Below are 22335 nucleotides of genomic sequence, written 5' to 3' on the forward strand. Positions count from 1 at the left end.
TGGTTGTGCCATACTCCAGAGCTTTTTTTTTTTTTTTTTTTTGTTATTACTGATGTTTAACCGAAAGAGAAATCTGAGCTTGTGTTTAAAATGAGTTGTGAAAAAAAAAATCGGAGTCTACCCCCCTCCCGACCACAATTACAGAGTTCCTCCACCCCCCTCTCTCCTTCGGTCACAGATTCTCTCTCTCTCTCTCTCTCTCTCTGCCTCCCGCTCCCCCTCATGCAGTGAGTTATCACACTGAATCTCACGTTTGATCACCGGCATCTCGGCAAGCAGTCCTAACGCCACTCTTCCCGGTAGCCAGATATAACAGTTAAGTCTTTGTCTCTTATTTCCTCTTGAATTAGAATATTACAGTTAGCCCGGTGAGGTGCTAGAAAAAAAAATCTGGGGTAAGGAAGAGTCCATTACGTCCAAGTCTGAGTTTTATTCTGGCATTAATTACAGATGGATGGTGAGGATATGGAGAATGTGAGTACATTCAAGTACTTGGGTAGTGTGATGAGCAAGGATGGAAATTTTGGAGATGAAATGCTTGAACGGGTACAACAGGGAAGGAAGGTTGTTGCTTCACTGAAAGCGGTGATGAGAAATAAGGAGGTGATTATGGAAGTTAAGTCACTGCATGACAGTATTGCAATCCCTACCCTGACGTATGGGAGCGTGGCGTGGACCTTACTAGAGGGAAACAAGTCAAGAGTGAGAGCAGTGGAAATGAGTTACATGACAGAAGCACGTGGAGTGACTTGGGGGGACAGGTTGACGAATGAAGAAGTGAAGGAACGTTGTGGGGTGGATGTGGATTTGACTGAGAAAATTAGAAATGCACTGAGGTGGTTTGGACATGTGGAGAGGATGGAGAATGAACGACTGACTAAGAGAGTGTATGTAGGTGAAGTGGAGGGAAGGAGAGGGAGGGGGTGACCGAGGATGAGGTGGAGGGAAGGAGAGGGAGGGGGTGACCGAGGATGAGGTGGAGGGATGGAGTTGAGAGGTATATGAGGGAGGGGGGAATGAGCTGGGGGGAGGGCAGCCAAATGGTGGGTGACAGAGCGACATGGAGTTTTGTCAGCGGCCACCTTTTGCGGGATTAGGGCGTCGGGCTATAGATAGATAGATAGATGGATTATTTACAGACAATGGGCTGTAATCTTGTCGTAAAGGAAGCTCCCTAACACCTCTTCCTTACCGACCTATTTTTGGATACAGCTGGTTCATACAATTTTGCACGTTTCTTATGCAAAGTATGGTGATATTAGAATGGCAACGCAACAGGGTGGTAAGGTGTAATACATAAAACAAATCGCTTAGGAGGAGGTATTAAGGGGCTTCCTTATCGGACGGGAATACGAGCCAATAATATACTCCACCACCAAAAACCGCCACCACCAGCGCTGTCCACAGAACCTATACTTTTTTTACTTTACAGTTAAGCAATTCACTGAACTGAAGCACGTTCATGAGGTTGAAAGGAGTGCAAGAGGTACTCTCACACTGTCAATGGCTACTGTGTGATGAGCGTCATTATTAAGCAAGGGCCTACACGTTACTGGCGAGGCACTACACAGCCTGGCCGTGAAATCCAGCACAACCTGGTGATGTCCTACATAGCCAGCTGGTGCTGGTGAATCCCTACACAGTCTGGTGATGAAGTTTACACAGCCTGTTGGTGAAGTTTACACAGCCTGTTGGTGAAGTTTACACAGTCTTGTTATGACTTCACTACAGCCTGATGATGGTGAAGTAGTACACAGCCTGATGGTGGAGATGGTAGCGATGTAATCCTACACAGAGGTTTCCTCTTTGTTGTCCAGGCCGTACACAGGCCGCCTCACAGGGTCACGGATGATGCGACGAAATTCAGGGCAGAAGTTGGATGGGTCTGCTTTCATCAGGTCTTTCACACTCTGGGTGTGGGGGGGGGGTTGTGTATTTGTTATGCAGGTACTGTTGTACTTAATGCAATAATACTTATACTGATATATATGATCTGTTGTTGTTCATCAACCACAGTCTGTCTGGCTAAGTAGATCAGTCAGCCATGGGCACACAGCCGCCCCTGCAGGGCCATCCCGTGCAGTGAACCAATATTCCCTTGCAGCAGCGAGGCGGAGAAAAGTGCGGAAGTTTGGTTCCTGGGTGGATGCTAAATCTGCATCTCTCCACCCAGTTAACAGGGGCACCTTAGTAGGGTCCACTTTACCCCGTGATGTGGTTATATGGTTACCACCCAATGTTGTAAATGGTTTTCTGGGTTACAGGAAACCATTAAACAGAAAACTGCAATCATCTCTAGAGGATTACAACCCGCAGTGTGTAAAACATGGTTGTCAGCCTAACTCCTAACTACAACTAGATCTCCAGGCATTTTACAGATGTCTGGTGCAATCGCCAAACACAGCATATGCAACAAGAGAAGGACAATATCAACAAATTTATTACCATTATACCCATACTGGATCAATTATGTGAGATTCCAGAACTTTTTACCTTGTCCCCTCGAGTGAGGCAGAAGTAGAGAGCGAACATCGGCAGGAGAAGGGATGGGAAGATGGCAATGACATGACCCACTGCAAAGGATGTGGAACCCTCCTCTAGCTCCTTGGACCAATTATCAGTACACAGCGTAAACACAAGCAGTACCTTATGGGGGTGGAAGGAGAAACAGGATAAAAACAAACAAACAAACAAACAAAACAGAATAAACACTAAATTTAAGTGGGGATGTAACAGGTTAGGTGGGGGTTAGAAGAGAGACAAAGTTACATGGGTTTCAGTGAGATGTGGTTAATTTGTTGAGGTTAGGAAGTTACCTCGGTGAGTTTAAGATGAACTGGGAAGTAGCTGAAGTTGGGAGGGACAAGGGGAAGTCAGATGAAGATGGGAGGGACACAGGTCACAAGAAATCTGAAGGCACGGAAAACTTATGTGAAATGTGATGGAAGGTGTGGGGATATCACGAAATTTAGAGAGACATGTGAGCAATCCAAAGACTATGATAGGCTATCGGAAGAAAACATGAAGAAGGCAGATTCACTCAGAAGGGAAACAATGGAGAAGGAAAGTAGGTAAACAAATCAAAGGAATGATAGGGGAAACGTAGGGAAGGCAAGGAAATTCTGTCCCCATTGTGCTCAACACTCTCTGGACTATCTAAGTAGGCAATGTTGTAATTTTTTCAACATAATACTGATAAGCAATTGATGTCTTAACCTAAACAAATGAACTGTTCTCAGCCAATCATGACCTCTCTCATTCACAAAAAAAGCAACAAAAAAACGCACTTTAGCTGATAAGAGAAAACAAATCCTGATATTACTGGCCACAACAGAACATATTCTTTGAAAGGCGCATCGACACTGGCATGGGTCAGCCTTGTTCAACTGATGGCTGACATTCCAAGATGAAAAGTCTCCCACAGCATCCCATCCATGTCCTTCATTTCTTAGGTTCCTTCCTGGGGCCTCATTCCATACTTTTCTTAGTTCGCCTGGAAGGGATCTCATTCACTTCCACATGCAAGGTCAGGTGAGGGACGCCTTCATGTGGTAGCACTGATAAAGCTGGGCATCAAAACGAGGATGGTGGACTGCAGGAAATCAGCAATTTGAGCCTGTAGTCCACCAGGTTCATATTTAGATGAATTTGGAACAACAACAACAACATTCACCCATTCATACATTCTCTGCACAAGTCCAAATATAAGAATGGGAAGGGAAACAGAAGTATGGAAGGGGAAAAACGGAGACAACAGGGGATGTATGAGGGAGAGTGAGGATGTGGTAAGATGACAGGGGAAAATATGGGAGAGTCCGATGAGGTATGGGGATGGGTGAAGCACGGGGAAATTAGGTGAAGCGTGGGCAAGTTAGGTGAAGCATGGGAAAGTCAGGTGAAGTATGAGGTTAGGTAAACTATGGGGAGGTTAGTTAAAACATAAGGAAGTTAAGGAAAGTATGGGTAGATTTCATGGATGTATGTAGTGGTTAGGGAATATCTGAGGTTAGGTGAGGTATGGGAAAGATAAATGAAATGTGAAGAGGGCAGGAGGTTAGACGAAATGTGAGATGGTTAAATGAGGTATGGGATGTCAAGCAATGAAGGGAAAAACCAGATGATGCTTGAGGAAATCAGGCGATACACGGAGAATTCTAATGAGATGCTAGAGAGTCCCGTGGCCAAAATAAGGATAGGAACCACTGCCTTGTCACTCACCACGAGAAAAAGTGGTGTTATGTAGCGCCAGGTGATGTACAGGTAGTAGTACAGTGGTGCCGGTACCCACTGCTGCATCTCCTTCCGAACCCACCTCATCATGTTGTCAAACCCTGCAGCAAGTAAGGGGGATCAGCAGCTGGGGCAAATGAGGTTTAAAAGCCAAATTATCAAGGGCCGCTTTTTAGGTGGCACCAGAGACTTTGGAGTAGTTCATCCTCAGCATAGTAAGTATTTTTATCCTCTCGCACATTACTAAGGGAAACTATTCTGAAACTACAAATATATGAATAACGTGAAAGAATATAAAGATGTAAGGAGTATAATAAAACGCTAAGAAAAATGTGCTTCAGAGTCAACAATGCCACTCCTGAACATGGCACAAAAGGGTCGGCAACATCCAATTCATGATGATCAATTTTTATAACACCCGTGGGGACAGAAAATGATTAAGACTGCATTCCACTTTGAGGCAGTGCTTGCTACTTTGTCCTTTCCCTTTCTCATTCTGTCTCTGTCTCTCTCCTCCTCTCTACCTAGTTTTACCTTTCCCTCCTGTCACTTTTTACAACTCTCCTTTCCACTTCAGGTGGCTGTACACTGATTAATTAGCCTAATGTTTTCCTTTAACCCAGGAGACCACATGCAATGTTGAGTGGTAACCATATACTGTACATGTAACCAAATTACAGGGTAAAACAGAGCCTGCTATGGTGCCCCTGTTACCTGGGTGGAGACATAAATGCGGCATCCATCCAGGAATCAAACCTCTACACTATTCCCAGCACCTCGCTGTGGTCAGGTATTGTCATCTGCAAAGGAATATTGGTTCACTGCACGGGACAACCTTGCAATGGAAGTTGCCTGAGGTAGTATTAATAGTAGTTGTTCCCTAGGCAGTCCGGCCGAACAGCCCCGAGTCCCTTAGGAAGGCCATGGCCGAGACCGGGCTTTCCCACAGAGCTCTCAAAGAGTGTATGTTGTGTTGTTGGCGTAGGTGATTGTGTGCAATGCAGTCTTCCATAATGTGCTTAATAGTATGGGGTGCTGTGTTGCATCCTGGACAGGCATCAGCGACGGAGTCATCCAACCTCTTCTGGTAGCTTAAGAGGGCTGGATGGTGCCCACATCTCAGCCTGGCCAGGTGGACCCTGTCCTCACGAGGAAGATAGGATTCAGAAGGGTGGATGTCAGGAGGCCGTGCATGCAGCTGTGTGTTGTCTTTAAGTGACTGAATGGAGCGGCGAGTGATCTGAGTGTGGATATGCTTCTGGAAGATGGTCTGAGGTGGGCGAGGGGGGAGAGATGACAGTATTTGTGTATGGTATTGTATGCTGGGTGTTGTTTTGATGTTCCTTGGTGTGGGTGGATGTGCTGCCATGTACTGTAGTGGATGTTGTGGGTTTGTGGAGGCTGCAGCAAGAAACTGGGTGCCTCTCATGTCTAGGTGATCCTTGACTTTGAGGACTTTGGTTTCTTGGTGTAGGTAGTCTGTGGGTGTAGTAGCTGTGCAGCCTGTGATTATTTTTAGGGCCTTGTTCTGTATGGTCTGTAGAGTGTTGTAGTGTGTTTTGGTCAGGTTAGAAGCCCAGGCAAGGCTTGCATAATTCATCACTGAACGTACGTATTGTTTGTATACTGTGGTGGTGGTTTCTTTGTTGTGTCCGAATGTTGTATGGGCAAGTGACCTCAAAGCACTGAGTCTTGGTGTTATTTTATTTTTAATGTTTGTGATGTGTTGTTTAAATGACACTGATGTATTGTATGTTACACCAAGGATTTTGTGTGTGTGTGTGTGTGTGTGTGTGTGTGTGTGTGTGTGTGTGTGTGGTAGGGGAGTGTTGTTTATGGTGAGGTGTGGGATGTGACTGTGTTCTGCTGTCCATTTTGTGAGAAGAGTCACTGTAGATTTGGCTGGGGCTATTTTGAGCCTGTTTGTGGTGAACCATTCGTGTAGTGTGTTGAGGTAAGGTTGAATGATGTGTGCAGCTGTGTTTGCGTTTTGGTGTGTACATGTAAGTGTTACATCATCTGCATAGGAAGCTATGTGTATCTGTGGTGTGTGGGGTGTGGGTACGTCGTGCATGTATAGATTAAAGAGTGTAGGGGACAAAACAGATCCTTGGGGGACGCCGTTTGTGAAGTTTCTGATGTTAGAAAACTGACCGGCAAATGTTACGTGTGCACATCTGCCTGCTAAGTAGTTTGCCAGCCATCTTTTTGTGTTATTGTGCATGTTTGTGTTGAGTATTTTGTTTGTGAGGTTGTGGCGGGGATGGCATCAAAAGCTTTGCTAATGTCTAGTGTGACTAGGAGTGTTCTGTGTGGTGGCCTAGCTGAATTCATGCCATCGAAAACTCTGTGTGTAAGGTCGGTAAGAAGGGTGTTTGTGGAGTGTAGTGGCCTAAAGCCATGTTGTGACTGGGCTAGAGGAATGTGAGGTGTGACTAGTTGTAGTATCAGTCGTTCAGTGACTTTAGAGGGGGTGCAGAGGAGTGTGATGGGGCGATGTGAGGAGGATTACGTGGGGTCTTTGTTGGGTTTAGGGATAGTGATGATATTGTCATGCTTCCAGATGTTGGGTATTATGTTGTGTGAGTAGCTGTAGTTTGATATGTTGGTGAGTGCTTGTATGCCTTGTGGTCCTAGGTGTTTAAGGTGAATGTTGCTTATGTTGTCTGGTCCACAGGCAGATGAGTGCTTGAGGTTGTTAATGATGTGCTTCATCTGGCTGTAAGTGAAAGGTGCGTAGTCTTGATGGGTCTGCTCAGTGGGGAACATCAAGTAACTCCCCTACTTTTCACCTACCTTCCCCACACCTATCTTAACCTTACGACCTTATGGATCATATGACCTTCCTACGTTTCATATGGTTTACTCAAACTTCACCTTTTTTCCATACACTTACCATAAATATACCCGGCAATGATGAGCTGGAAGAGTGTGAGGATGAAGATGGAGTATCGAAGGATGTAGTGGTCCATCAGATCAAACACCTGCAGCCCCGTCTTGCCAGCGATACACATGGGCAGCCCCAGGAGGAACAACACACCGCATATCACCCCCACAACCCCGAGGTGCCACCGTCGCAGCTGCTTGAACTGGTCAAACAGAATGGTCGTCACTGATTCCACCATCATCAACTGCAATGGGAGATTTAAGGGGCATCACTTAAGTGCTTTTTTATTCTTCCATATTACTTACTACCGTATGTATGACGCAAGCCTACTCCTAAACTGCTTTCGTGAAGTGACCTTGTTTCAACACCTTCCTGGATATTATCTTCTCGTTTTCCTGGCAGACCAACCTGACTGTTAAATCCCAGAACAAAGACCATGAGGAAGAAGAGGGATGACCAGGGCTGAGTGTCCAGGACTGACAAGAAGGCAGATGAAACTCTGAAGAGGTTGGAGGCAGCTTGAGTCTCTGTCAGGCTGATGAAGTAGTATCCACAGAGAAGGGAAGTCACCATGTCTAGCAGGCACAGCAGAAACCCATCCCTAGCAGGAATTGAGAGAGTATATATGAAGGAGGCAGATGGACCTACACGGAATGGAAGGCATATACAAATGTCATGGAAAGAGGTTTGTGAAAATATATAAAATTTTGGATTTGATTTTCAGTACCGCACATAGTGGTAAATATTCATAATTTATGTATATATATAAGTATATTGTATATGTGTCTGTGGTGCATTTTCCTTTAAAAATAGTAGTATGACATTATCATACTGCCATGTATTGAGATGTTATGTTTATATCTCAAAACATTCTCACACTCTGAATTATTGGTTCTGCAACATTTTCATTAGTACCGTAAAAATAATATTCATTATATGTGTCCTATACAGTACTTTTTTTTTTTTACATATAATTATCTGTGTTGTTGGTTTTACATTGTAGTATTATGATAATGGCAATAAGAGCAGTATCTTTGATAACTGCATAAAATCAAACAGACTGTCTCATCTACTTCTACCAGAGCTACAGTGAGGTAAAAGCTTCTGGAAGATAAAGATCTTGATGTTTAAATTACAACCTCCTGATCAGGCCTTACAAATAAAGAAGCAACTGGAAAATACGCCACATGCATAAGTGACACTGGTTTGCTTGCTGAGAGGTTTAAAGGGAGGAAGTTCAGTAACAAATTCTCCACAGCAAACTAAGTCCATCAACCTGGTGGGGAAGGATGTGTACAGAGTAAAAGGTTCTTCAGTTTCTAAATGGAATATATATCAAACTCTTCCTTCTGCCCAGACTTCACTGTTATATCTTGTATACACAAAGAGATGTAAGACATCAACCACGGCGTTCCCATTAATATGTGTACATCTTTCAACAACATGGAAGGTTAGCTAGCGAAATAAAAAAATAAAAAAATAAGCCCCGACTTCATTTACTTAAAAAAAAAGAAACAAGAAGGCATGAACATGATGTACTGTATAGATATAACTAAAAAAAACCTGAAGCCATCTCACGCCGGGATCTCGCTACCCGCGTAGCTGGAAAGGTTGCCTTGGCACATAATTTTGCACCCCCAGTTCTAATCTGACGCAATTTCAGGATGTAAAACACACACAAATAAAGCCAGCCAGCCAACCTCACAATTGAAAACATTTCTACTCCGCTCGCTTCACAACGCGGGTGGTATATAAACGACCGGAGTGGTAATGTTTTCAGTTGTGAGGTTGGGTGGCTGGCCTTGTTTGTGTGTGGGTGAACAAGATATCTCATGAACGGTTTGAACTATCACATGAAACACTCAGGGTATCAAGATATGGCCAAAATCTTGGACGAGTTCAACAACGGGCACTTGGGGTCTAGGTCACCAAAGGTCAACTAGTTGACCTTTGGCAGCCATTATGGTGACCTTGACCTTGACCCCAAGTGCCAATTTTCTGACTCTTCCAAGATTTTGGCCATATCTTGATACCCTGAAAGTTTAATGTTGATAGCTCAATCCGTTCATGAGATATCTTGTTTACCCACACACAAACAAAGCCAGCAAGCCAACCAACCTCACAACTGAAAACATTACCACTCCGCTCGCATTACAACATGGGTGATAATCAGTCTCCTCCTTGCACATGAAGTCATGGATCAATGGTATCATTCGCGGTCACTGTTTTCCCCTTCATCCCACTGTGCACTCATCCATACTCTTATCCTCTTTTGGGATTATTTGTGAATGGACCATTCAGTGTACAGTAGGCAGTGGTTCTATTCATGAACCTGGTGATTTGTTATTTTCTGTTAAACCTACTGTGTTCATGAATCTGAGAAACCCTGACGAAAGCTGCTGAGTAACACACAAAGAATATCACCAAACAAAGTAAGTAAACATTCCTTTATCAGCTGTGTATTTTTCACTACCATTTCATATTAGCAAAAATTATACCTAAAGTTAACTATGCTGCTCTGTTAATATTTGAATAAAAAATACATGATATTTCCTTGGCACAGTTAATCCCCTGGTTCTGTTCTTTTCATCTCCCTTACTTCGGAAAAGATGGAGTGGGGAATACAAGACCTTGATCAGAACACCACTACAAGTCCCTTCCCCCTCCACAATATTTACCCATCAGAGATGTCATTAGAACTGATAGAGTGTACATAACTAGGTTTTGATCAGGAAACCACCCAACCCTCCAAAGCTACCAGTTTAGATTTGGGCTGACTGAAGTCACAGACGACATGTGCCCTGCTTGTAGAATTGGCCCACATGACTGACACCAAGCATATAATGGAACACCACACAGCACAATACACCACGATGAAAACACACCAATGATGTAGGGAACTCCACTTGGGCGGTCGCTTATCTACGGTGGGAGGGTCGGCATGGTCAGGCAGATTGGGATTAAGCAACAACAACAGCACTGGGTGGGAGGGATCCAGAAGCACGAATCCCCCGAAGTAGGACCAGTAGTCCATATAGCTCTGCAGGGCAAGTAGAGATCGTAGGAGAGACTGCTACGAACGTACATCTCTCATCAGAAATACGTTACCCTGGTGCGGGCTCGAACTGCCAACCCTTTGATCATGAAAAGGCCAAACAGTAGAACTATCGACTTAAAATCCTGTGGCAATAAGTCACACATCCAGTCAATCATCATTCCATTGCACTGATGATGACAGGCACTTTATTATAACGAAAGTTGTCAGTGTTCGCCAGATCATTAAACAGCATGTGGTCACAACCTCCCAGAGCTGGTGTACCTTCCTTTAAAAAACTTCCTATCGGATTATTTCACATGCATAAAGCAATATACCAGTATTATATTCATCTTAGATATTTTACTGGTGCTCTAAATGAGATTGATCCTGAAAAGCTCTTCATATAGTCTACTAAAAGCCATTAAAGCTTACTGTTTGTGTTTGCATTCAGCACTTTTTTACCAAGTGTTATGAATTTCATTTGTTGGAAAAACTTATCATGCGGTTTCCGAAGATCGTAATCTTTCATTTGGCAAATCCTGACTTGGTTCTAGCCATTATACAGTTAATAATAGTAAGAACTGTACGACCGAAATCGTACGGGGCCCGAGATCAACGACCCAGATTTTTAAGGCTTACTATTCCTCTTGCTTTGAGGAAACTTCTCAGTTCTGCTGCAGTCCATTTTTCCACATCGGCGATAGAACATTCATCCATGATTCACATCAAAGTTATCTTGATGCGAGTCACTCTCGGTAAACAGAGATCACGAGTTTGTTTATGTGGGTCATATATCATCAGCGCCGCCCTGAGCCCCTGGCGGCGGAAACACAAACTACGCGTCGCTTCCTATGGGAAAGCCCCTATGATGGAGCTCAGTGGGTTCATACGATCTTCAGATGTTTAAGTATCATATTTCCTTGATTTTTTATGTGATACAATTTCGTTATACCCATTTACCATATTTCCTTACAGAAGTACACCCAACACCTAAAAACATGACAGTGATCAATACTCAGGCAACATTTTTAATAATCGCATGGAGACTGTCCCAAAACTGAGATAGACGCAAACGACAACCTTCCATTTCTATATTTTGAAAAATAAACCATTTTTTTTTTCTCTACCACTGTATGTGCATTAATCAATAAATATCCTATTTTCTGCAAAGTAACACAAAAATTGTTTAACAGAAGGTAATTCAAGTTGACTTTTGCATTTTACATTAGGTTATATGGCGAGCGGTGGCAATTGACATCTTTTTCCAGTTTGTGGGGGCTCCTATAGGTATATGTGTGTGTGTGTGTGTGTGTGTGTGTGTGTGTGTGTTTTGCTCAAGACAAGTCACTTGGCCATTACAAAAGCCATGTTTTATTCATAACTAATAATTTGTATTTGAAATTCAGCTTACTAATTTGTTGCAGCTCCCAAGCAAAGTCTTAAGCGATTCTTAATTCAACATGATTTGTATTCAAGGCTGACCAAAATTATATCTCGCAACAAATTAACGCTAAGCATTATACATTCATTCTTACCTGATGAAGTTATGGTTGAAGGTGTTGTAGGAGGAAATAGTGGTGATGCCCCCTAACCCGACACCAAGAGAGTAAAACATCTGGCCAGCAGCATCAGTCCAGACGGTGAAGTTAGCCAGGTGTGTCAGATTGGGTGTCATTTCCAGGTGCAGCCAGCCTTTACCCTCCTCGCTTGTGTTATGAAGAGTTTTGTCTAAGGAAAGTTGTGTCCAAGTCAGTGGAACTAGTTATGGTACAAATACAAAAAGACGTAAGGTACAATATTAAGGTATAAACAGTCCTAGTATCAAGCCATGACCAATGAAAGGACCTAAACTAATCTTTGCATTTTACTGTACTAACACTGTATTAGGCTAAAGAGAATGAAGACACTAAATTGACCCCTCCAATTTACTATACAAATTTAATGCCAAGGTGAATGAATGAAGGATTTTATCTGTCTATCTATCTATCCATAGTCAGACACCTTAATCCCGTAAGGGGTGGCCACAAACAAATCGCCTCCATGTCACCCTGTCCCTGTCATTCTGTTGCCCTGCCCCCAGCTTACACCCCCCTCTCTCATACACCTCTGGACTCCATCCCTCCATCACATCCTCGGTCTCTTTAACTAACCCAGTATATTACCATGTTAATGCCACTCACTGATCATAATGAGGAATACGAGGATAATGTATGGGTAGATGACGGTGAAGTATAAAATCTTGCCCCTGTTCTTGATGCCAACAGCCAAGACCGCAGCTATCAAGAACCAAGCACACCCTGCACTGCCCACCAGCCACCAGTTGAGTCTGTGCTGGGTCGGGTCTTCCCACATGCCTCCCAGCACCTCCTGCCTGATGTTTGGTGGGGAGGGGAGACAAATATGCAGATTATGGTCTATATTCTCAGAGTAAACCCCTCGAATCTGGCTGAGGTTCACATTTAGTCTGTGGAAATGTTGGGTGGGATAGAGACACAGGTCAGATCAGAATTCAAGCTCTAACCTGCGTCTCTCTCTCTACCACCCAACATTTCCAGTTGTTGCAGTGGATCATCGACATGAACTGAGATAAATACATACATACCACGGTTATTGCATCATTTAGAAGAGCTAACACTGATAAAAAATACATAAAACACTAATAAAACAACAGAATACTCACTCGAAGAATGTTTTGGCTGCTTCATCTGCTTGTGTTATGTTGTGTGTGATGCAATCTACTAAGCGGCTCCCATCTGTTATAAAATTACCATGTTATTGTGTTGACAGGCTCACATCGAGGATGCAGAGACACTAGTTCCTCCATCTCTTTAGTATGCTGATAACAATGAGGGCTGTATATGACCATCCAACGTTCTCCCGGTAACCATCTTTGGAAAACCTGCTAGTTTATGTCACAAATGAATAAAGCTACACAGAAAAACAGGCTTTGCTGGACCAAAAAGCCATTCGTCTCTCGTACAGAGATGAGAGAGATGGAGGTACCTGATGCCTCCATGTGCTGCCCAAGGAATGACAACCCTCCTCCTGACCATGCCCTGCATGAACACAAAGATATATAAAATAGCTTTTGTGTCAACTCCACTACAAGGTCATGGTGTATCCTCAACCAAGGATACTGCCATACGGCAGTAACCATCCATAGTCACCAGTGACCTGTGGAGAGAAAACAGCTATTTATCTATCTGTCTATCTATAGCCAGACGCCTTATTCCATCAGGGGTGGTCACAAACTAATTACCTCCATGTCACCCTGTCCCCTGCCAATTCGCTACCCTACCCCCAACCTACACACCCCTCTCTCATATACCCCTCCACCCCATCCCTTCATCTTATCCTCAGTCTCCCCCTCCCTCATCCCCCTTCACCCCACTCACATACACCCTCCTAGTTAGTCTCTTACTCTCCATCCTCTCCACATGGCCAATTAGCTAAGTGGGAGAATAAGCAGACAGAGTGGGAGAGGAGATAACTCCTTCATGTGCAAACAATCAGGCAACGAGCTGACTTCCGCACAGAAATGTGATATTGAAAGAAACAACAGACTTTTGCATGGCTGAAAGCCCTGGAACCCTGACACTGAGGGGTTAAGAGCCAGGAAGAATGAGAACGGTTGAATGTGTACCCACTAGTTTTGTCGTAGCAGTGTGACCAGTGTGGTGTGGAGTAGAAAGACTGGACGATGTAGATGATGACCCATCCCAGCAGGATGTTGTAGTAGATGGTTACCATCAGTAGGATCAGCGCCATACCCCAGCCCACACCTGCGCATAAGGGCACACATGATTACAAATCTCGGTACAAACAGTGCTCATGGCATATACCATTAGATTTAGAATTACAGTACAAATGGACACAGGGTCCCAATATGATCATCAGTGTTATTTTTCCCTTTCACAGATATTAGTAATTCTATTGACACTCACCAAATAAATCTGTCGGGTTGTGGAAAACTCTGTTGGACCATCCAGGGATTGCTCTTGTTGCTGAAGCTATTGTTATTGTCAGATACTTTCATGATCAGCTCTGTATGAGCTCACCAGCATCACTTATTACAACTATATTTCCTGTCAGTAATGGTGGGGCCATGGACTAACCTGAAAGGAGAGGGCACATGAAGGTGTATAGGTGTGTGGGTCCCAGGCTGACATACTGACCCAGAGCTTGGTCCAGCAGGCACAGTGGTACTCCCAGGATTACCAGGCACACCACGTACGGTATCAGGAAGGTCCCTGTGGACAGGAGCAAGGTGATGGAACAGGAAGGGACAAGGCAGGATTAACTTACTGCACAAAGATTCGACTTTAAAAACATCAAAATACCTGAAAAAGTCTAATTTTGCCGTATCACGTTTCATTTATGCACTGAGAGCAATGGCATCACTTCTTGGCTAGTGGTCTATCTATCTATCTATCTATAGCCCGACGCCCTAATCCCGCAAAGGGTGGCCGCAGAGAAAACGCCTCCAAGCCACTCTGTCACCCACCATTTGACTCCCCTCCCCCCAACTCACCCCCCCCTCCCTCATATACCTCTCAACTCCATCCCTCCACCTCATCCTCGGTCTACCCCTCCCTCTCCCTCCCTCCACCTCACCCACATACACCCTCTTAGTCAGTCTTTCATTCTCCATTCTCTCCACATGTCCAAACCACCTCAGTGTATTTCTCCTAATCTTTTCAACCACATCCACATCCACCCCACATCGTTCCTTCACTTCTTCATTCGTCAACCTGTCCCTCCACGTCACTCCACATGCTCCTCTCAAGTAACTCATTCCCACTGCTCTCACTCTTGACTTGTTCCCCTCTTGCAAGGTCCACGCCTCGCTTCCATACGTCAGGGTAGGGATCACAATACCATCATGCAGAGATTTCTTAACTTCCATACTCACCTCCCTATTTCTCATCACTGCTTTCAGTGTGCCAACAACCTTCCTTCCCTGCTGTACCCTTTCACGTACTTCATCCCCCAAAGTTCCATCCTTACTCATCACACTACCCAAGTACTTGAATGCACCATTTTATCAGTCAAGTGGTTGGGGTTGAAAACTTGCATGCATCCTATACTCAGTTATTAGTGTGTCTTGTCTTTTGACATACTTTCACTAAAATTTATTCACGTCAGTCTATGGTCTGTACAGCTGTTCATGATCCTCCCCTATCTTTCTTCTGGAATCCAGTAGATAATTTGTACTGTATACAGTCACAGACAGAAGAGTGTAAACACAGGCTCCGTCAGCCATCAGTGGTGGGACGTATGGAGAGGAGAAAAAAAAAACAGTATCACAGTACTGACCTCCACCATGACGGTGACAGAAGTATGGGAATCGCCACAAGTTACCCAATCCGATGGAGTAGCCAATGAGGGCACAGAGGGACTCGGCTGGGTATATGTAGTTGCCACGCTCAGGTGTGGGACCATTCAGCCTGAGCAGCAGTTTCCGCAGCCACTTTCCATACTTTACATTATCCAGCATCACGACTGGAACTGTCCACTGACCAGGGTCTAGAGAGAAAAATAAAACTGTTTAGTTTAACACTCTTTTGCATTTTGTTTTCTGGGTCGTATGGTATTCCGTCATCCACCACGACTACACCACACCACCTGTCACAGGTCCAGTGCGTTCAACAGAAACAGAAGGGTGGAGTAGGGGTGGTGAGGTGGGACAGGGATGGTGTGGGTGGAGGATGACGGTGGGTTGAGATAAAGTTGGTGGGATGGAGCAGGGGTGGTGAAGATGGACAAGGATGATGGGGTGAAGCAGGAGTGGTGGAGAAGGACAAGGATGGTGGGGTGATGTTGCATGGACATTAGGAGTAGACAGAGATGGTGAGGCTGGGGTGAGAGAAAAAGCTAGGAAACACATAACAAATGTCAACTGCATTTTAACCACGAGTATATAAAACAACAAGTCATTCAAATTTCCCCACCAATGCATCAGTCATGCAGATAAACACAAAATTTAACCATGCAGCATGTGTATCACCCCTCCCATATCCAAATTACTTTGGTTCTTGGTGAGTTGGTTGGTGGGATATTTAAGGGTAAAGACAACTGTACTCAGTCAAACAACTGGTGTTTAATTCACAGCATGGCTGGACCACATACTCGTACAGTCACAGCTCCGAAGGAAGAGACCAAAGAAGTGTACTGCAGCTGTCCACTGAGAGAGGTCAAGCCTGTAAGCAGACAGTAAAGCTGGGAGAGCGAACGATGTTATCCTGAAAAGCCAGAAGCCTGGTACAGAGGATCATGCAGTGTGAGTGGAACCGAGATCAGCACCAAAGGAGGTGGGCGATAATCTTGCCAGTATTTTAGCACCACGGGCAGAGAAAGTCAGAGGAGAGTCGCAGACAATTTAAATGGAAACTTAGGGGAGTGTATTGAGTGTGAAGTCTGGTCATAAAGACGTCAGTACCTCTGTCCGGGAATTGGGCCCAGTGGTGAGGGGAGAAACCCGTCCAGTATTGTCCCGAGGTAGAAGTCAGAAGTACTGTACTGTAAAAGGCCATGTGAGGAGTCCCACAACTGCAGCACACTTGTCTCATTATGTCCTAGAGGGACCAATGAGGTGTAGGCCATCCTTGGAGCAGTGTCAGCAGTTTCGTTGCCTCTGATCCCTGAGTGAGCTGGTACCAACTGGTACCCCTTGGGGATCTTATTGACAGATGGACTGGGAAAGGACAGTGGCAATACCGACTCACACTTGAAATATACAGCCTGTGATGCAGTCACAGATCGGTGACAGAGGATCCTATAACCCTACTTTGGTACAGTTGGTGGAGAATGCAACTGTGAAAGACTGTCAAAGGCACTCTTAATAGCCAGGAAGAGAGTAAGCATTACTTGCTTATTGTAATAAGTCCCATGGATATGATGGTCCAGTTGCAGCAATACAACTGATGTTCCCTGGTCAGGCCAGGTACCACACTGGTTCTCGTACGAATTCCCCTCAAACTCTAACCACCATGAAAGTCTGGATGCCAAAAGTCTCTCTATGAGCTTGCTGACCTTGGAGAGGAGATGGATGGATCTGTATGAGGAGGGAATGTTAGGGTCAATGGAAGGTTTGGGGAATGACAGAATGGTAGTTAGTTTCCAACGTGCACAGAAGACACAACTGAGCCAGCTCCGGTTAGTAAACCCTCTCTGGACAGACCCTTGTTAAGCCGAACTTTGTTATACAGTACACAGAATCATGGATTGATACAGGGCGGGGACATGTCCTCCAAGCCAAACAAAAAGTAATCATTGTCGTTTTCTCTATTTTTTGTTAATTACTGTTGTTTATTACTGATTGGTGAATGAGTTTGGGTGTGTGTGTAAGAAACAGAATCTAAAGGTGAATGTAGGGAAGAGTACAGTTATGGTCTTTGAGAGAAATGAAGTCACTAAATGTACAGTGAGGCTGGATGAGAAGGAAATGGAAAATGTGGGTGCGCTTAAGTTCTTGGGTAGTGTGATGAGTAAGTATGGAAGTTTAGAAAGAGAAGTGCTTGAAAGCGTACAACAAAGAAGAAAAGTTGCTTGTTGTTTGAGAGCAGTGATCAGGAACAGGGAAATGAGCATGGAAGTAAAAAAGTCTCTGCATGACAGTATTGTTCTACCAACTTTAACGTATGGAAATGAAGCTTGGACCTTGTTGGAAGACACAAGTCAAGAGTGAGAGCAGTGGAAATGAATTATTTGAGAGAAGCATGTGGTTACATGGAGAGACAGACTGACAAATGAGGAAGTGAAGGAGAGCTGTGGTGTGGATGTGGATGAGATGGAAGGCATTAGGAGAAATTCGGTGAGGTGGATTTGCCATGTGGAGATGATAAAAAGCGAGAGACTGACGAGGAGAGTGTATGCGAGTGAGGTGGAGGGGGAGGCCCAGGATGAGATGGAGGAATGGAATGGAGAGGTATATGGGAGAGGGGGAAGTGAGCTGGGAGTACGGCAGTGAAATGGCGCTGGACAGGGCGACATGGAGGCAACTTGTTTGTGGCCACCCCTGACGGGATTGAGGCATCTGACAATAGACAGAAAGTTAGACAGAGATAATAATGTATATAATATTTATCTATATAGTATCATGGTACAGAGTAGGAAGCCAGACAAAATTGAAATAAAACTTAACGTGCATCATGCCATTAGGTATCCACTGGACAAGATATTGCGTATATAAAACATGGGTTCTGTATAGCCAGTCCTACTGAACGTCAACTATCTTAAACTATCTGATACATTGTCAGCCTCTTCTCCAATTGGTTGATACAGTGAGGGTTCACTGTATAAGGTGAGAAGAAGTTCCAACTGCAGGGTCAGTAGCTGGCACAAGAACTCAGGTACAGATCTAGGCCGACCGCCTCCTCAGGGCGTAGGTGGAGATTATTTGTGTCAGCTCCTGCACACTGAAAGGGCAGCAGAAGGATGTAAGGGAACGGTAGTCGCTGGTGGAATGACTCTGGGTTGACTGGAAGAAGGAGGAGAGGCGAGAGATTTCCCAGAATTTAGTGGAAGAGTAGGGCAGTGGCTTTATCCATCTTTTCCAGGATTTCAAGACCATTTCTGCACTAGGGATAGAAAAGGTGGAGGGGGGGGTGACCTTCCTGTCAGCATTGTGTATGAACCGTTCAGGTGTGAAGAGACGAGGTAGAGAAAGTAAGACTGGCACAAAAGATGAACCATGCCCGTTGTTTGGTCATGAAGAGGACCCTGGTGTAGACAGCATTTAGCCTTCAATATGCCGTGTCTTCCATGCACACCATGCTTGGCTGTGATCATGGACAGCCGTCTCACATTCCATCATTGAACCCATAGCACTGAGGAGCAATGTGATGATAACAGATGGAATGCCACCCTGCTGGTGGCCACCATACATTTGGAGAGGTCTTCAGTATACTGATGAAAGGAAAGAGCAGAGGGGAAAGCTGACATGAAAGCATCCTTGAAGGACCTCCTGTCTCCTATATGGCTAGGTGACAAAGCCGGGGGTGATGTGTTGGGAAAGATAATGATTATATTTATGACACGCACGTGGTCACTACCTTTCTATGCAGGTGCGGATATGTGGGGGAGGGGCCTGGTAGACTTATGCCATCCCTATTTTCAGCAGACTAATGAGTATTTGTAATAAAAGAACAATGTTCTTTACCAAAAAATACATCCAATAAATATCTTATTGCATTTGTGTTTAAATTATGGTACTCCTATAATCAAAAATAAACTAATACTGCTTTTGGTTTTTCACTGCATAAATGCACTAAGTGATAATTCTGCTAGGAAGCACATCCCTCCTTTTCCAAAGTGTTGGATCCGGACCTCCATGTCAGCTAAGGTCCACGGCTAACATCACCACCACCAAAGGTAGAGTTCCCTATGACTAAATCCGGGGGAGAAGACCCCCTGGTGAGTAAGGATTAGCGAGGGTGGAGAGACCAGGTGGAGTGAGGAGATCAGGAGGGTTGAGGAGATCAGGAGGGGTGGGGAGATCAGGAGGGGGGGGGGAGAGACAGGGAAGGGGAAGTGAGCATAGCACTGGAAAAGAGAGGAACCAGCTGCCTACAATAGAGGAGCAGGTGGGTGCATGGGGGTCCCGTCGGTGAGAACAGCATTGAAATCTCCCATCACCAGGACAAGGGAGGAGCACTGGGAGAAATAATACTTGAACTTTTACCATTGGAGGAATGCATTAGTCCATTTAAGAATTTGCTTGTTTCGGTAGTTTTAAATAATCTTCGGTAAACATATGCTTTATTTGAGGCAGTAGAAGCACCTTACTAAGTCAGTTTTTCTTCCTGATTGTTATATTTTCCTGATTATTTCCGGGATGGTAAACAAACTTTTCTTGTTGAATCTGTTTCCCAATTGTTTTTAGCTGTTTTGCTGTGACAACTTGTTTGATTCGTCAGCGTAATGGCAGAGGGGACTGTCCTAACCTAAGTGTTTAACCAAATCTAACCTCACCTAGCTTAGCTGTACCTAATAATATAACCTAACCTAAAGCAACCTAACCTATAGTTGGGATACTGGGAAACGAAATCCACCTTTCAGTACTTTGAGTAAATTTCTTCCATTGCACCGGAAACAAACAACCGTAAGTAGGCTTAAGGAACGTGATGATAATAACAGCGGAAAAATTTTTCAGCAAGAGAAGGTACTTTACCACCTAGAAAGTAGCCAGAAAAATACAGAAAACAAACTGAAGGAATTTCTGCTATCTTCAAGCAGTTCTGGGATGACAGATGATTCCCTGACTGTACCACGGGCTAATACGGTGGTCGAGATGGTGGTTGGGAATATGAAGGCCGTTTAGAATAAGCTATGACGGGGAAGACCCATTTTTCCGGTTTTCCCACCCCGCGCACACAAAGATTGACATTCTACTCACAACAGCTGTAGCCTGCACCCGCTAAGCCTCACTGCAGCAGTTTTGTCAACAGTATTTCATAGATGTTGCAGACAAAAAGTAAACCAAAGCTATTCTTTAATTCACATACTATTTACCCAACTCATTTCCTTAGGATCTACTGTTGAGTTTCAGCTGGTGTCAAAGTTGGTTGCAAGCAAGATACTGCAAGAAAAATAACGCCACGGATGGCGTACGATAACTACTATGTTTATATGCCATCACTGACAGATTCACAGACTTGGGATTAATTCTCCATCACAACCAAAAAAATATGAGTCAGCAACAGCAACATACGGGAAAATTTCCTACGCTACGCTATAACTGCAAACCTGTCGTTCCATGGAACTTGGTGGTGTATTGCATCGAATAATGAAAAGCAGGAACAAATTCACACGTTCTACTATTTTTCAATTCCCACCATTGTGGTGTGCCATGCTCAAGGACGGAGTGACGGCAGGCACCTACACAGCGATACGTGAATAAGTTAGAAACATTATAAAACATCCCTGTCAGCCTTTGTAATGATCAGCAGACCATATCGTTATCACAGTCCCTCGGGCCAGCTAACAGTTACTCACCTTCACTAGGATGTACCGCTCAGCATCAGGTACTTGTCAAAGTGCCCTCGGGCTTTTGGGTCCACCATTCGACAGTCCACGGGCCGTCCAATACACCACTGCACCAGGACGCCTCAGATAACCACAACCACCTTCCGCCTCGCCACTGAGGTTGAGGCAGTCTGAGCTATGGATGGGCCGGGTTGCAGTCCAGCGTATACCTGTACTTACCTGAACGGAGAGAGTATCGTACTGCACTCGCCATGATACCTGCCTTACATGAGATCATATTTGGTTTAGAAAATATAAATGCTTTAATATGTCCATAATGAACGTGTAGTCAATTTTCCTTGTAACTATTTTGTATTGCTCCTGCATCTGCATTAAACCCCAATTTTCTGTCAGGGTAGATCGACTGTGTGGCATGGAACCTAATTTTGTCATTAGTTCTTATTCAGGCTGACTTCATCGCTTAGTTATGCTAGTGGGAAAAAAAAAAAAAAAAAAAAAAAAAAAAAAAAAAAATATATATATATATATATATATATTTATATTTTTATATATATTGATATATAAAACTAGCTCTGTTATTTAATGCCTCTATCATATCGTGACCGTCAAATTTCAGTAAGTCATGGGTTTTGTATTTGTTAGAAAAGAATAACTATTTCTGATGCATACCTAGCTGAAGGTATTATACAGTTTTATTTGCAGTATCTATGTGTATCTGTTTCTTAATCCTCAAAGGGGTGGCCACAAACAAATCGCCTTCATGTAACCATATCCTCCGTCACGAGGCTGTCCTCTTTGCAACTCCATTTCCCCATATGCCTCCACCCCTCTCCTCCATCATCCTCGGTCTCCCCCAGCCCCTTCCCCTCCACCTCACTCACATACACTCTCATAGTCAGTCTCTCGCTTTCAGTTCTCCCTGCGTGGCCAGCCCATCTCAAGATGCTTCTCCCAATGTTTTCTAAGACATCCATATTGCGTGTTACAGTTGTGGACATAAATATTGGTTCATCTGAATCGAGTATATTACACCAGCTCATTAAAAAACTGCAATATATTTATTTTTAATTTGTAAAGCATTATACTTACAGAAAACAAAAAGCCTTTGATTTGCCTTACTGGTAACATCCGATAACTGGAGGTTGGCATATTATTTTTGAACTATAAAGAAAGCCTCCACAACTTACTTCAGCCG

General features: G+C 44.1%; 1 protein-coding gene across 1 annotated transcript; it reads right to left on the bottom strand.

Moving 5' to 3' along the window:
• Positions 1 to 1319: 1319 nt before the first annotated feature.
• Positions 1320 to 21282, bottom strand: LOC145406002 (sodium- and chloride-dependent neutral and basic amino acid transporter B(0+)-like). The gene is made up of 12 exons (XM_080277189.1): positions 21150 to 21282; positions 15471 to 15680; positions 14270 to 14404; positions 13802 to 13936; positions 12835 to 12907; positions 12335 to 12525; positions 11690 to 11882; positions 7526 to 7718; positions 7127 to 7361; positions 4219 to 4331; positions 2494 to 2646; positions 1320 to 1910 (listed from the first exon to the last, which is right to left on the bottom strand). The coding sequence occupies exons 2-12, from the start codon at positions 15649 to 15651 to the stop codon at positions 1788 to 1790; spliced, it is 1725 nt and encodes a 574-aa protein (XP_080133315.1). The 5' UTR covers positions 15652 to 15680; positions 21150 to 21282; the 3' UTR covers positions 1320 to 1787.
• Between the last annotated feature and the right edge of the window lie 1053 nt (positions 21283 to 22335).

This window comes from Coenobita brevimanus, chromosome 69 (genome assembly GCF_032717465.1).
Source record: "Coenobita brevimanus isolate Jiangsu-jjx chromosome 69, ASM3271746v2, whole genome shotgun sequence".
Classification (NCBI taxonomy): Eukaryota; Metazoa; Arthropoda; class Malacostraca; order Decapoda; family Coenobitidae; genus Coenobita; species Coenobita brevimanus.

Bases quoted from the DNA above. Each gene is read 5' to 3' on its own strand.
- LOC145406002 (XM_080277189.1), bottom strand. From the start codon at position 15,651: ATGCTGGATAATGTAAAGTATGGAAAGTGGCTGCGGAAACTGCTGCTC. The intron at 14,405-15,470 runs GTCAGTACTGTG...TCCTGTCCACAG, and splicing joins CTGTCACCGTCATGGTGGAG to GGACCTTCCTGATACCGTAC. The intron at 7,719-11,689 runs GTAAGAATGAAT...AATTCCTGCTAG, and splicing joins TTCAACCATAACTTCATCAG to GGATGGGTTTCTGCTGTGCC.